Source organism: Eleutherodactylus coqui, chromosome 3, assembly GCF_035609145.1.
Source record: "Eleutherodactylus coqui strain aEleCoq1 chromosome 3, aEleCoq1.hap1, whole genome shotgun sequence".
Taxonomy (NCBI): Eukaryota; Metazoa; Chordata; class Amphibia; order Anura; family Eleutherodactylidae; genus Eleutherodactylus; species Eleutherodactylus coqui.
Genome location: NC_089839.1, coordinates 272233442 through 272250263, shown reverse-complemented (window position 1 = coordinate 272250263; position 16822 = coordinate 272233442). Strand labels below are relative to the sequence as shown.

At 46.2% G+C, this 16822-nt stretch overlaps 1 protein-coding gene across 3 annotated transcripts in view; it reads right to left on the bottom strand.

Moving 5' to 3' along the window:
• The window catches only part of LOC136621738 (torsin-1A-interacting protein 1-like), a 42479-nt gene that overhangs the window by 25451 nt on the left and 206 nt on the right, over window positions 1-16822 (bottom strand). For 2 of the 3 annotated variants that reach the window (XM_066597425.1, XM_066597424.1), the window contains exons 2-4: window positions 5079-5099; window positions 1456-1482; window positions 233-304 (exon numbers count right to left, since the gene is read on the bottom strand). The exons of the other annotated variant lie outside the window; for it this stretch is intronic. In XM_066597425.1, coding sequence (XP_066453522.1) covers window positions 233-304; window positions 1456-1482; window positions 5079-5099 — 120 coding nt within the window. The remainder of the gene's footprint in view (window positions 1-232; window positions 305-1455; window positions 1483-5078; window positions 5100-16822) is intronic. 3 annotated transcript variants of the gene reach the window in all.

Below are 16822 nucleotides of genomic sequence, written 5' to 3'. Positions count from 1 at the left end.
AGTCATTGATGAGATACAACTTCCTATAATACAGCTGTTCTGTATCACTGCTCCAATTACAGGATTTAAAGGGACACTCCAGGCAAAGAAATTCCAGCTATTCCCAGTGCAGGGCCTGAGGAGCCGGTATACGACACACATCCACCTGCTCCTGGGACTTGGCCAGCCCTGTAATACTCAATCATTTAAAGATCAAAACTAACTTTTTACCACTATGGCTTTTGGCTCTTACCAGGCTCGGGTGTCTGAGGATCTCTCTCTGCGGTTGTGTTCCTGCCGGCAGAGGAGTACTGGACAACATTTTCTGGGACAAATTTTGGTAGAAAAAAAAAAATTATAAATCATAAATTAATAAAAAAGAAAAAGAATAAAAAAAAATACTGAAGTGTGTTAAAGGGAACGTATCCCTGAGATTTACTACTAATTACAACCAAATAGTGACACCTATTCCAGTTTTCTAAAATCGGTTTTATTTTCGGATTGTAGCTTTCTGCTCCATTGTCTGTACAGGACTATGGGGGGCGGCCATCTGTGCTAGATAGGATTCAGACTGGCAAGAGACGAGCGTATTCCAGTCACATTTATGCGTCCGTAATATGAACAGGAGTCCGAGCCCGACTGCACCAACGCAGCAGGAAAACGCTCATCCCTCACCGCCCTAGGGTACGTTTACACGTAGGGGATATTCTGCAGATTTGGTAACAGATCGGTGGCAGATTTCACCCTTCAATTGAATTCAAATTGAAGGGTTGAAATCTGCTGTAGTTCTGTGCCAAAACCTGCAACAAATCAGCTACATGTGAACGCACGCTTACAGCAGACATCATGGGTCAATGGACAGGAGGGGACCCACTTCTTCTATGTTGTGGGCACGCTCTGTGACATGGGTGGCCGTCATAGTGCAGGGACGGGGAGTAGATGGGCTGTGACTATCACCTACTGTGAATGGCATGATCCAGTGTTATCTGGGTATGGGTGCTAGCTTTCACTGTAAGGGCCCTTTTAATACAGGGGCCCGTGTCACCATTAAACAAGTGCCAATCCCTGAAATTGGTGCTCATTTAACCGGCCTATTATACAAGGAATATGGGGGATGAATTCATTCAGAGTATTGTTCAACATTCTATTGAAGAAGGAAAGCTTTGCCCCATGTACCACTACCACTACTCCCGGGCAGCACAGCAGGTTCTCTGTAGGGGTCACAGGGTGAATCAGAACTTTTCTTCTCCAATGAAGTGCTGGTAACTACAAGACCCCCTCAAGTGCTTTTTTTTTTAACTCATTCTCGTTTTAATGAACATTCGTGCCCAATTATAAGCCCATGGAAGAGGCCTTAATCCTGCGGGTGAGAAGGAGAGGACGGCTGTGAAGTACAGAACAGGAAGCGGAGGACTATTCTTAGAGTTAGTGGTCAGTGTAAAAGCCGCAGGCACGCCATCTTCTCGGGGTACTTACTTGTACGATCCCTAAGTTCATATCTCCCTGGTTAAAACAAAAAAAGAAAATAAATAAATAAAAGGAAATACTAGTGAGATCCCTCGTTAGGCGAGGAGTAGACAAATCATTATGTAACAAAATGAATGAATAAAAACAAAACATTCTCCTTGGCGTCTAGACTGCATTGAAGATGGGCATCCACTTTTGTGTAGGTGGCAAGCTTAAACTGGGCGCTCATCTAATCCTTTCCTTAAGACATGGCACTACAGGTCTCAGCACACCTCTGTCCTTATACATATATATATGATGTGGATGCAGACTATTACAAACCAGGTTAGGGCTCGCTCACATCCCTGCTAAGGAGATCTGTTTTCCTGCACTCACACTGGCGTGGGCGATATCGGGCCATGCATCACGCATGAATATCGCCCTCTCCATCCATGTAAAAGCCCCACGGATGTGTTTTCATGTAAAAACAGCTTCACATCACTTTGGGGATGCAGGGATTGTCCGGCGTGGCTGTCACAGCCGTGGCAGAGGATCGCCAAGTTGCTTCTAATGGAGCCGGTGATGCTGCTGCCAGCGAACCCATCGACAATAATGGGGCTGCGATGCGAGATCTTGTAGCTACCGGTAGATAGGACATGCTGTATTTTGTTTCCTGCGTAGCATTATATCGCATCGTGGTGCCATGGCGAAAAACATTGCTAATGTGTATGATCCCATTCAAAAGAACGGGGTTCATATTTGTGCGTCTTGCAATACACAAATATCACGTGATTATCACGTCAGTGTGAAGGCGGCCCTATGCTAGCAGGAAAACAGTCTTATGATGGAAGCAATCTGTGCCCGACGGACCCCACTGACTATAATGGGGTCCATTCAATTTGGGTTCGGCATTTACAAGTTGTAATAGGGTTGCATGCAGCGCCATTTCATCCTTTATTTTACCAGAATTCAGCGATCGGCGTTCCGAGCGGACCTCCGATCCTCATGTGAGCAGACTCCATGATTTTTCCTGCCTCGCTTTCCATCTGGAGTTTCCGTCTCACATGCCGAAAACAGCATGGAGATGGAAACCAGGACAGAGCCTTAAACTATGACCGCGCTTTTCAGAAAAGGGGCAGAAACTGCAAAACAGAGACCAAAGTGGTCCTGGCTTCATGGATTGAAGCCTACGGCTCGGACAAGGCTTCCATCTCAATGCCGTTTTTGGCACGCGAGACAAACCCAAGAGCCGGAGAGTAGGGTGCAGGCAAAGGCACCTTATGAAAAGAACCCAATTTACTTCTCCGTGTATACTAATATGCTGAGTATTCATGCACTGAAATACGCTTATGCCATGTAAATGAGCCCTTATGGACACATCCTCGGGGTACGTTCACACAGGGCAGATACGCTGGGGGGTTCAGGCGGAGTTTCTGCAGCATTTACAGTTGCAGCAAAGTGGATGAAATTTACCCCCTTCGTAACCATAAAACACGTTTTCACTGATCTCCTTGATGGACTTTAAACCTGCACATCATCTTTTTAAGGTGGTGGCTTGACTGGCTACTGACGGCCAGGCTCCTGCTCCAACAGCCAGGAGCGGAGAAACCTCAGATGCTGGCAGTTTAACCCCTTACATGCCACACTCAGTACCAACTGCAGCATGTAAGCAGATGATAGGGGGAGGAGGCTCTGTCAGCCATCGGCACTCTACAGTGCGATCGCAAGATACCAATGGATTCCTGTGTCAGCTGGAAGACTGACAAAGACGTCCATGTCTACCGTGTAACTCAGCCCATTAGGCCCCGCCTCCAGCAGAGTTATACGCTGCTGTCATAGGCTTAGTAGAATGCACTAAAGTAATGCAGTGTACTATCCTACCAATTGAACACTTGCATCTTGATGTCCCCATCAGGGACAAGAAAATGGCATAAAAAAGTTCAACAATCTTTAATTGAAAGGAAAAAAAAAATGCATTTTTCCCCCCATGAAAAAAACTATTTTAAAATGGCTAGAATGCCCAAAACATGTTGCACATAATACCCTGTTTCCCTGAAAATAAGACATACCCTGAAAATAAGACATAGCATGATTTTCCAGAATTTTTGAGGATGCAAAATGATTTTTCAGGCTTTTTGCGGATGCTTGAAATATAAGCCCTACTCCAAAATTAAGCCCTGCTAACAGTTAATTAAAAAAAGTAAATTTAAATAGTGTCCAGGCAGCTATACATGTAAAAAAGTTAAACCTTTTTGAACAAAAATTAATATAAGACACTGTCTTATTTTCGGGGAAACACGGTAAGTACAACCACGTTCGTAATGACCTAAACACTAAAAATATTTTACATAAACTACATTGTGGGGCTCAATCGTGATGGGATGGATAGTCCGGGCAGCTGTGCTTGATGCCCACAGTTCCTCGCTCCAGTGCCGTGTCCCCACAGAGTTGGCGCACAAACGCAGCAGGACTATTGTCACGTGGCTCTGCCATAAGATTAGTGGTAGAGCATGTGCCCACACCAGGATGAAATTAGTCACTCTGTGTGCGCGGCAGCTTCACAGGAACACAGCGCTGGAAGGGGGGCCCAGCAAGTACCAAACGCAGCACCCCGGGCGCCCCTCTGCCTCATGTTAGAACCCTATAACAAAGTTTATGGGGCTTACACATGGAGAGGCTCCCTTTAAAAGGGAATCTGTCCCCTTCTTTTAGCCCTGTAAGCCAAGCTCATCCCTGCTGAGTCCAGGGAGGTAAGTGTTATGCTTACCTTCCCCACCATTCCCTCGCTGTCAGCGCTGCTGAATGCATTAGACAGCGCTGCTGAAAAGTCCACCCGTTTTAATTTTATAATGGGCGGACTACTTAGCAGCGACATTCAATGTATTGAGCGGCGGCTGTGAACACTTACACCGGGGTAACGATGGGGAAGGCAAGTACAAAGGTCCTTATACACGGGTCGACAGTCTTTAGGGCGACTGTACGAGTGCTGACGTCACCACTAAGGTCGTCAGTGCTCAGGCGGAGTGCTGAAAAAGAAAAACTTGGGGCCGGCTCACAGGCTTCTCACTCAGTGCTTCACCTCCTATGGGAAGTGCTGAGCATTTACAGGGAACGACAAGCCTGCGAGTCAACAAGTCAGCAACCGCTAACGACAAGCAAGTGATTTTTTTTCCCCATTCACACTGAATGATTATCGCTCAAACACGAATTTTGAGTGATAATGATTACGTGTAAATGGGCCCTACTACTTACATCCCGGACTCCACAGGACACCTATTTTCAGCCTATGAGCTTAAAGTGACAGTCATTAATACTAACCATTGCCACAGGCGATAACAGCGATTACCTAATTATACATCCCCTGTTCGTGTGCCCTTTCAGCACATATGGACATCATTCAGAGGAGACCCCTAATGGGACTCCCTTCTAGGGCAAAAAGCAAAAAGTCAACGGCTTTTGCGTGAACCGACTCAATACAACCATGTGTTAAAAAAGATGCCAATTCCTTTAAATAGATGCCACACAATTCTACATTTGTAGTACAAACATCTTCCGCTAATCGTGGCGTTCTCAGCTGACCTGCGCCAGCTTCATCGTATTGTCAGAATACACAAAGAGTCACCCAGCAGGACAAATGTGATTTTAATACTTACTTACTGCAGGTGAAGAATTACCTAAAAGAATAGGACACACTGTATTAATGACAAATAATCACCATCTAGAACAGAGTCTCTATGTTGTATGTGTTACTTCAAGAGGAAGATTTTCAGAGAATCGTAGAATGGTAGAGTTGGAAGGTACCTCCAGGGTCATCGGGTCCAACCCCCTGCTCAGTGCAGGATTCACTAAATCATCCCAGACAGATATTTGTCCAGCCTTTGTTTGAACACTTCCATTGAAGGAGAACTCACCACCTCCCGTGGTAACCCGTTCCACTCATTGATCACCCTCACTGTCAGAAAGTTTTTTCTAATATCTAATCTGTGTCTCCTCCCTTTCAGTTTCATCCCATTGCTTCTAGTCTTTCCTTGTGCAAATGAGAATAGGGCTGATCCCTCTGCACTGTGATAGCCCTTGTATATTTGTAGACCGCTATTAAGTCTCCAGCAAGCTAAACATTCCCAGATCCTTTAACCGTTCCTCATAGGACATGATTTGCAGACCGCTCACCATCTTGGTAACTCTTCACTGAACTTGCACCAGTTTGTCAATGTTTTTTTTAAAGTAGGGTGCCCAGAACTTAACACAGTATACCAGATGAAGTCTGACTAAGGGCGGACACCCACTGGCGTTTTTTTCTCCACTGCGCTGCGAGAGTTAGTGAAAAGTCTCGCAGCGCAGTGCGAGAAAAACGCTGGTAAATCGCTGGAACATCGCCAGTCTTCTCACTGGGGCCAGCGGCAGCAGCGCTAGCCCCATTGAAAAGATATGGAGAATACCGCAGACTTCTGCCACAGCTGTGGCAGATTGATATCCCATTGCTTTTAATGGGATTGGCACTGCTGCCGATCCCATTGAAAGCAGTGCTTTCTGGCAAGCCCCACAGTATGATTATCGGGGAAGGACTTGAAATATAAGTCCTTCCCTAAAAATCATCATTAACTGGTTAAAAAAAGAAAAAAATCTTTACTCACCTCTCCGCCGCTCAGACGCGTCCTCCTGCTGGCTCCCCGGCACTGCTGTCCAGCACTTACAGATAGTGCTATTCATCAATGAATAGCTAAGCACTATCTGTAATTGGCTGAGTGCTCAGCCAATAGCTAAGCACTAGCTGCTATTGGCTGAGCCCTCAGCCAATCAGCACAGCCCTTTCAGGAGGCGGGGATTTTTAAATGTGTCGGGGAGCCAGCCGGAGGATGCGTCTGAGAGGCGGAGAGGTGAGTAATTTATTTTTTATTTTTTTATCACTTATTGATGATTTTCAGGGAAGCGCTTACATTTCAAGTCCTTCCCCGAAAATCATACTGCAAGGTTTACTACAAACCACTGCTTTCAATAGGACCAGCAGCAGCGCCGATCCCATTGAAAGCAATGGGATAGCTGTGGCAGAGGATTCCTTCATCCCCGCGGTCCCCTGCATTTTTCATATCCTTTCAATGGGGCTAGGGCTGCTGCCGCTGGCCCCATTGAGGAGACTGGCGATGTTCAGCGATTTACCAGGGTTTTTCTCGCACTGCGCTGCGAGACTTTTCACTTACTCTCGCAGCGCAGTGGAGAAAAAAAACGCCAGTGGGTGTCCACCCTTAGGAAGCGTAGAGGGGGATAATTACCTCACGTGATCTAGACTCTCTGCTTCTCTTAATACATCCCAGAATTGTGTTTGCCTTTTTGGCTGCTGCATCATATTGTTGACTCATGTTCAGTCTATGATGTATTAGTATACCCAAGTCTTTTTCACATGTGCTGCTTAGCCCAATTCCTCCTGTTCTGTATGTGCTTTTTTTCATTTTTCTTGCCCAGATGTAGTACTTTGCATTTCTCCTTGTTAAATACCATTCTGTTAGTCGCCACCTACTGTGCAAGCTTTTCTAGATCTTTTTTGAATACTCTCTTTCTTCACTAGTGTTAGCTATCCCTCCTAGTTTTGTCATCAGCAAATTTGATCAGTTTCCCATCAATTCTCTCCTCCAGATCATTTATAAAAATGTTGAACAACACTGGGCCTAGGACTGAGCCTTGTGGTCCCCACTTGATACATTCTTCCACTTGGATGTGCAGCCATTTATGATCAATCTGAGTACGATCACTCAGCCAGTTGTGAATCCACCTAACAGTTGCTTTGTCAATCCTGTATTTGGTCATTTTTTCAATAAGGCCGCCTGCAGACGGGCGGGTCAGATGTGGCGGCGAGGATTCTCGCCGCGGGACCCGACCCGAGCGCCTGCAGGGACCAACGCGTACTCACCCGTGCCCGCCGGCTCCGGCTGTTTGATGTGCCGGCTTGCCTGTGCATGCACAGACCGGAGCCGGCGGCGGGTGAGTGACATTTCTGTGCCGGGCTCTGCGAGCCCCGCACAGAAATAGAGCATGCCGCGATTTGTTTGAAATATTGTGCGGCCAAATTGCGGCCGTCTGCATAGGATTGCGTTTTTTAACGCAATGCTATGCAGGCTTCCAGCCGCGAAATTTCCGCTCGTGTGCAGGCGGCCGAAGGATGGTATGTGATACTTTGTCAAATGCTTTACTAAAGCCAAGATATACTATATCCACCACATTTCCCTTATCAACCCACTCGGTGATTCTGTCACAGAAGGAAATTAGATTCATCTGACAAGACTTGTTTGTTACAAACCCATGCTGGCTCTGGTTAGTTACTCCATTTTTATTCAAGTACTTACATACATGCTGTTTAATAATTTGTTCAAAGATCTTTACCGGTGGATCCTGTGAAGTCAGGCTTACAGGCCAGTAGTTTCCTGGATCCACCTTTTTCCCCTTTTTTGAAGATAGACACAACATATTCCCTTTTCCAATCTTCTGGGACTTCTCCTGTTCTCCAGGAATTTTCAAAGATTTTCTCCCCAAGACCTCATGTACATGAAGGTCACACCTCCATGTATCCTCTCGTATCATCCTAGTCTCCACTAGAAGCCATGCTTCTTTGGAGGACTACATACCCATACCCTTTTGGGCTTGTAACAATGCACGACTAAAAACCCCTGTGTGCATGTGGAGATTTTGCAAGTGCCCATGGGTTTTCCACACTTCTGTCCACATATAAAGAACAGCAACTTTTGAAGTCCAAGGTCTCCTCGATTTCCAAAGCTCTTCTTATGTAGGACAAACAGTTTTGATAAAAGAGGCCCGTTCTTTCTACGGTTCAAAACCTGTACAAATCCACTGTGCGTTCACATGTACAGGAAGGTGTCGTACAAAAGTGCGCAACAAGAACTGGCATGGAAAAAGGACCCAACATCACAGGCAGATATTCAGGGTTTCCATCGAGCTGCTTTGTTCAGTAGAGTTGAACAAGATACAGTGAGACGTTTTGGCAAAAATAACTGCTTTTTTCAAGCTTTTCAAAGCAGTCATTTTTCCCGAAGCGTCTCCCTTTATCTTATTGGACCGGACTGAATAATACAGCTTGATGGAAACCCTGGATGTCCAGAAGATGATGCGATGACCTTTCTACTATGTGTTGGATGCTCTGGAGGTGGCACTGCTTGATTTTGGGCACAGCGGGGCTATCCTGGTGCGGGCCTCCATTTGTACGTTGGAGGCGCTAACCAATAGTTGCAGAATACAGTTGAAGAAAAAAAATGTATATGTCCACTAGGAAGCGTTCACCTGTCAGGTTTCACCCCTATTCTGTAGAATTTTGTCCGGGGTTTCCTTTACAGATGCCAAAAACAGCATAGTCACGAACCGCCGAACAGAACCGATCACTGAGCTCATCCAATAGACTCCACTTTGGTCTCCATTTGACAAGAGTTCCATTAATTTCCATTATATTTAGATAATAGAATAAGTGAACTACGTTACTGTAGACTCCAAATATGGCGGAAACTAATGGAACCCTTGTCAAATGGAGACCAAAGTGGTGTCTATCAGACGGAGGACAGAGTGGTGGGTGACACTGCTGCTTTTAGCATCTGTGAAGAAACCCCCCAAAAGGAATCCCACAGTGTGTAAAAACACTGTGTGAACAATACCCTAAGGCCGATTTCACACGGGCGAGTAAATTGCACAATTTTCACGTGATGTGAGAGTGAGTGAAAATGCAGAATTATGAAACCAATGATTTTCAATGGTTTCCTTTGCATTTGCGATGTTTGCACTTATGCGATGTTGCAAAAAAACAAAAAAAAAAATTAAAAATTTTGCAGCATTGCTGTTTCTTTTTGTGATATTACCCATTGTTTTGAATGGGGCCGGTTGCAGCAGTGATGGCCCCATTGAAATGGGAGAACTCTGTTATCTTCTGCACTGGCTACAACAGCCATGGCTGGGGGAATCCTTTCATCGCTGCTGGGATAAAGGGATTCCCCATAATGATATGAGGCCATTTTCATATGAAAACACCTCGCATCCATGGGGCTTTCACATGGTGCAAAGTGCGATTATCAGGTGGTAAATCACGACCCTCGCCCATGTAAAACTAGCCTAAGGCCTACAAACAGGCAAATTTGTATTGGGCTGGGTTCACACAGGGCGTATTCCTGTCGGAAATCTCGCGGTTTGGCTGCAGCAAAAACCGCGAGATTTCCGCCGGGAGAACCGCCGCGGTTTAAGCCGCGGCGGCTTTGAAGCGGCCCGGCCGCTTGCTTTTCCGTTGCGGCCGGCGCTCCATAGAGGAGAGCGCGGCCGCGACGAAAATAAACAAAAAAGAAAAGTAAATAGACATGCTGCATCTTTTGAAAGCGTGGCTGCGGCGGCTGCAGCCGCAGTTTCAGCCAGACTTACCGCAGCGGATTGGCCGTCCCGTGTGGATGAGGTTTCTGAGAAATCTCGTCCACATGGTTGGCTAATACCGAGATTAGCGGCCGCGGGCGGATTTGCCGCGGCGAAATTCCGCGCGGCAAATCCGCCCTGTGTGAACCCAGCCTTACGGAATCAGGAGCAAACGACCGCCTCCAGATTCCGCAGCAAATACCACCCATAGCATGCAAAGCAAAAGTGATTCTTCATGCAAACCAATTGCAGTTTCCGCTCACGGATGAAAAAAAAAAAGAATCACAGCATGCTCCATTTTCCTGTGGATTCCTAACGGACAGATTCAATGGAAGCCATCCGACTTGCAGCCCAATTAAGATTGCGGATTGGCAACAGGTTCCGCAGGAAAAGCAGGAGTTAAAAAAGAAGAAAAAATCTGTACTGCACATGTCGGACGCGGAGCGTGCGGACCATCCGCAATACAGAAAGAAGAAAGAGAAACCGGGTATGTGCGAACACTGCCACTGCCAGGGTCGGATTCCGCATGTGGAGTCCGGCTCTCCCGTGTGCATGAGCCATCATGGGATAAAGTCACCATGTCCCGCTGACTACATCTCCATTTTTTCCCATACCTCCCTTTACCCAGAGGGGTTCCACTTCGGTCGCACTCCCGAGTACTCCCCTCTGCTCAATCATGTCTGACATCACGCATGGACAGTGAGCAGTTGGGACCACCAACTGGACACTGCTGTGAGCCAGATCTAACATGAGCACTTTTGGGGCGAAGGGAGGTATGTATGAAGGTGGCAGCTGCAGAGGCCTACAGCCAGACCCGCTTTATCCCATGGCGGTACAAGGAAAAGTAAATGGCCGTCGGCATTCCAAGCAGCGGTTGTATTTATTTAGAGTCTTTGTTCCCAGGTCCTCTACAAGGTCAGAGTCACTTCCTAGTCCCGCTCTGGGGGGCTGTCATGCCAGGCGTGGGGCCAGTCTCCGAGGTGGTGCTTAGTGGTCAGAACTGGCAGCCAGGATTTAGTTAGTATTTCTATCTACCACAATGATGGCTTTTGAATATTTAAAAAAAATGACTTAAAAATCTAAGAATTCATGTTTTTTTTTGTTTGTTTTTTAACCTGAAGGTGAGCCTGCCGTTCCCCACCCAGAGGAGCCGAGACTCACATACTGATAGAGAGAGGAGAAAGAAACCGCGCTTTTTTAATCTGCCGCCTCCACAAGCGTCTCACAACTTCCTTTCCCTGACAGCTGCGGCCGCGCTCACAGCCGCTCTAAGGCAAGGTTAAAGTCTGAAGAAGCCCAGAAGACGATGTGACACGTCTCAGGATGGTTTCACACTTTTAGGGAAAACTTTGCACTTTTTTCTGTGATTAGCACATATCCCCGTGGCCAGATGTCGGCGCCCGCTGTGGTTAGTAGTAGGCTGGTTGTACACTACTACAGCTGATCCGAACCGACAAGACAGCAGAGGGGCAACAGGTTATTAACCCCTCAAGGACCAGACACTTGGTAGGGATTTTACCCATCTGGCGGTTTTTACTGTCGTATTTTTTTTTCTTCAGCTACCAAAATTATTTTTGCTGCGTTTTTTTTCCCCGTGACATACAGGGCGAATTTTTAAGATCTTTTTTTCACTGACTTTTTCCCCCCCATTTTTTAGTTTTATTGGGGCTAAAAAGCTGTTTTTCTCTTATTTACAGTTTATATTTAAAATTAGTATATTTATGCTAAAATGAAGAACAGGAATGGATTCCTCATCTTGTTTCAGACATTTTGATACATCATTTATATAGTTTTGGATTACGGGGCGCATACTACGACAATTTTGGTTGGCGGTGGGTCATTTTCTTTTTTAGATATGTATTTCATTGTATTCCTTAATTTATTTATTTTTACTTATTTTGGAACTATTTTTTTTTACCATCTATGTCTGTCATGACATCATATAAGACCTCCTGGTGAACATTCACATTGTCGTTTTTTTTATTTCATACTTTTCCCCTGTAACTGGGGTATACATAGGCACAGCATCCATAGGAGCCCCAGTTACCAGGAAAATATCCCCGTGTAGTGACAGTAGTCACTGGCAGAGCTGATCAGGGTCTGCTAGGACCCTGCAGCTCTGCTGCAACAAGGGGGAACCCGCGGTCATGTGATCGTTGGTCACATAGTGGAAGTAATACTTTCACTCTCACTCATTAGTACATAGACCTCATTGAGCACTATGTACTTGGGAAAGAAGAAGGCAGAAGCGGTTAAAAAACGCTTTTTCCTTCTCCTCTGGGTCCTTAGCTGTGACTAACAGCCAAAGACCCGACCTGGTCCTGCTTGATTGCAGCAGCAGATTCTTTAATTCCTGCTTCCACTATCGGGCAGGATTAAAGCCCAGGACCAAATTCCGTATATTTACCACTCTTGGTCCTTTATGGGTTAAAGGAAGCCTCTCAAGCCCCTAATATTGCCATATCTGCAGGCTGTACAGTATACGACAGACATGATTTCAGTGGTCCGTCACAACAGTTTGAGGAGTTTTAGAAAATTTACACTTCAAAGTTTACAGCAGAGAAAAATCTGATGAGGCTCATTAATAATCATATGCTGACTCCCCCTCCTGCCACTGATTACTGTGCACATGGAGAGACTTGTCAATTAGCAGAAGGAGTTGGGTGAGAAGTGAATCAAACTACTAACGACCACTTGTCAGTATGTGAGTGCTTCTCATGCTCTGCCCCATGTGAAGTCATCACAGGTGCTACAACATATATATAACACAGAGCCTGACCGACAGAAGAACACAGTTAAGGCTCTTGAAAAGGGGAGGACAAAAATGACACTGACCTACCACCACCACAGAGATCTGGTGGGCTGAAGGACCTGCTGTGGGAGAAACCATTGTGCAGTTTGGTAGAAAGTACGGTATACTGGATAAACTGGCAGCAGCTACTACCAGGAGCTGTGATGACTTCACCGTCCTGTCACCACCTGTGTGGGTGGAGTCAGGAATCACATGACCAGGGGTGCTCACTGCATCAAGGAGTCTGGTGATGTGTGGAATAGCAGAGCTGTGTTTGTGATGTGTGTGAATCACAATGTAGCAAAGCTGTGTGTGTCATGTGCTGTGTGTGTGATCAGGTTGGATGTAAATACATGTACAATGTAGCAGAGCTGTGTGTGATGTGTTGGGTCAGCATGCATGTAATAGAGCTGTGTGTGATGTGTGGGAAACAAGATGGATGTAGTAGAGCTGTGTGTGTAATGGGGATCATAACGGATGTACCATTTAGCACAGCTGTGTGGCGCACTGCACCATCAGAAACACTGGTACTATAATTTCCTAATAATTACTAGTATATGAATATTAACGAGCCGCACCGGACTCATCTCTGCCACTTGCCGCAAACTTTGACATGCAAGTTCTCCAAAACTCCTGAAGTGATCGGTAATCGGTGTCTACACTACACTGCAGTATCCGCAGCCAGGTCACCATCAAGGACCTTACAGGTTCCCTTTAATCTATTATTAAATGGTGAGGTCTCATATACTATATATGAAATTCCACATCTAACAAGTCCTTACAGACCCCACATTGTAGGGCTTATTAACCCTTAACGACCAGACACGTTCAATAACCTACAGAAGAACATTATTAGCTTCTGCTCCTGGTTGTACACAGATACAACATGTGCTTAGAGAAGTGACTGTAAGGAGCTGATAAAGAGATTGCTGCTTCAATGTATTTGTATTTGGTGGAGTTGAGTTTCTCTGGATGATTATTTGGTCACAGGATTAACCCCTTGTGGACTAAGCGTTCAGGGATTTTCCCAATGATTAGATTTTCGGCAGCTTGTAGGGGTGCGGTGGGCTCAGGATTTTTTTAAATTTAGTTTATTTTTAAGATTAGTATATTTACGCCAAAATAAAATACAGGAACGGGTCCCTCATTTTGTTTTGATATATAATTTGTGTAGTCTCAGATTACTGTGCGCATACAGCAATGGTTTTGGTTGGCCCATGGGACATTTTGTTTTTTTATATTATATTATTTCCCCTATGTCACCTATAACGTTATATAAAACCTTTAGGGGTCATTCGCATTGTCTTTTTTTTTTTTTTTTTATCTCCCCCACAGAGCTGATCTGGGTCTGCTAGGACCCTGCGGTCACGAGATTGCCAGGTGGAATAGTAGAAGGAACACTTTCGCTTTCTTTATTTCCTATAAAGCGCTTCTCCTCTGGGTCCTCAGCTGTGACTAACAGCCGAGAACCTGACCTGCTAGATTGCAGGAGCTTTATTCTTGCACGGCATTTTTTTTATTACTATTGTTTGGGATTAAACCCCAGGACCAAGCGCAAAAAAAATTCCTGTGTCTGGTCCTTAAGGGGTTAATATACAACCGAGGATTTACCTGCCCGAGGCGGCTTTTTGAAAGCAATAGGCAACACTTGCCGATCCTCCGATGCGTCTGAAAGCTGCGCCAAAGGATCGCTACATCACAGAAGTGATGGGAGGTGTTTTTGCAAAAAGTCAAACACGCCTCCGATCGGTGTGAAAGCACGCATTCACTAGCGCAATATCTGCTTGAGTTTCATGGCCTGATATCGCGCTCGCCCGTGTGTACGTAGCCCGACTATTATTTTGTGTCCGTTTTTCTATCCCTTTGTATGTATTAGTAAAGTCCGTTCCTTGTGATACGATTTATGTCCGGCGTGTTGTTTCTATTGGTGCGATACCAGGCACCGTTTTTACCATCAAGGCGCGTCATTCTTAAGCGTCCGTTTTTACATAATATGGTGAAGATACAGGTCGGAGACAAGCGGGCGCTCGGCAGAGATGGCAGAATTTGTTTTTTAACCATTTCTGCTTTCTTGATCCCTGAAGACTCGATGAATGCGATGTATACAAAAAAAAGGAAGCAGCAGTTTCACTCTACGGTCCCGCAGGTCACATGATCGCTGGAGCGGATGTCACATAAATCAGGAAATCTGAGCATTTGCTGCACATGAAATCAGTGCAAAAACACGCCAAAATGGGCAAAATCCGCGAACGTAAGTCATTTTTAGTTCCGTAAATACGCAGCCAAAACGTGGGGTCCGCACTGCGGCGGATTTCGCCGTGTCGTTTATCCCGTATTTTTGTGTGGAATTCACACCCTCAATGAGAAGGAGGGTGAGCGGCGTAATTCCGCACCACATGTCAATTTCCGCACGGGTTTTGTGCGGATTATTTCCGCAGCTTATGGAAGAGACTTTCAAAATCTCATCCACTTTGCTGCTCCTTTAAAAGCTGTGGAGGGTCCGCGTTTGCTAACCCGGTCTACGGCCGCCTGTCCATGGGCGTAGCGTTTTCCCTTAGCGGATTTCCGCCGCGGGAGAACGCTATAGTCACGGCAGAAAATCTCAGCCAAATTGCGGCATGCCGCAATTTTTAGACGTGAGCAGAAAATCACCGCGATTTTCCGATTGCGCACATCGGGCTGCACTTTCCATAGTTATCACTTATGGAAGGTGTTCATCGTGTTACCCGCGTGCGGATAACGCAATGGACTATCGCCCGCGGACAGGAGGTCTTAGGCTGGGTTCTCACAGGGCAGAATCCCGCCAGAAATCTCACAGTTTTGCCACAGCGAAAAACCGAGAGGCCTCCGCCGGGAAAGCGCAGCTTCAAAGCCCGCAGCACTTGGCCGCAGTCTTGGAGCGGCTTGGCCGTGCACTTTTCAGTTGCGGCTGGCGCTCTTATAAAGAGTTGCAATGGGGGGAAAAAAAGATAGACATGCTGCGGCCGGGGAATCCACACCGCAGCGGCGGCTTCTGCCGGCCTTGCCGCGATGGATTGGCCGTTCCGTGTAGACGAGATTTTTGACAAATCTCGAACATATGGCTGGCCAATCCCGGGATTAGCGGCCGCAGGCGGATTTGCCGCAGTGAAATCCCGCACAGACTTTCTGCGGCACGTCCGCCCGGTGTGACCCCCGCCTCGGGGCTCTTTGTGACTTTTTGGCAACATGTTGTAATGAAAAAATAAAAAACAAACAAACTAACATGCAATAACAAGTCGGTGCCAACTGCAGCCAAAGCCCGGCGTTGTGCCAAGTGGGCATTTTACCTATGAAAATAAAGGGCAGCCAGCGGCGATACGAAAATATATTCAGTTTTACGCTTTTTCTATGCAATTAAAAAACAAAACAATAATTAGTGTTTTCTTGGTATAAAGACGCCGTGCGGCAGAACGTTATCCACCAGGTGGGAAAGGATTCGAAGAAGCGGTTAGGACGCCAGCGCCACACTCAGCATAATGCCGGGCTCACACAAGCGGATGGTAAGATACCACGTGTATGGCGCAGCATCTTACCGCTGTGTGCGGGCATGTCGCTGAATATGGCAGCGATTTTTGTCCACGCATGACGACGTATCTCACGCACCGTCTTCCGTTTCCTTTTTTTTAAAATGTCATTGCGCATGTACAGCGCTTATTAAGCGCCCGTAGACAATAGCGCGCTCTCGTGTGATACGCCGTAAAATAAAAGACACTGCGCTCTTCTACGTATGTGTTATACGCAATGAACGTACGCAAGTGTGAACCGATGAAAATCAACGAACTTTCACTGACTCCGTTCACCACGTATTACATGTGCGTAATACGCAATGATACGCCGCTGGTGCGAGCCGCCCTTACTACCACCGCGCCACGTGCAGAAATCTGGTGCCCCGAGGGGAGAATGGCGCCGGTCCTAATAAATCACCCCAATCTGTATAAAAATAGCAGAATCAGTTACAAATAAAAACTGTTGATGTCTATAGGGAGTCATATAAGGAGTCATAACCATATGGGTCATAAGGGGGCTGTGAGAATGAATGGTGGTAGGGAGTGCAGCAGCCCCACCTCCAGCCATATTACACCCCTGCTATATACAGAGCAGCGGCACTATATCACACTAGTAATGACGTGGTTATTATATACATCACGCCGGCCGTTGTTTCTGGCACTGTCGCACTTTCGTCTCCAATGCCAG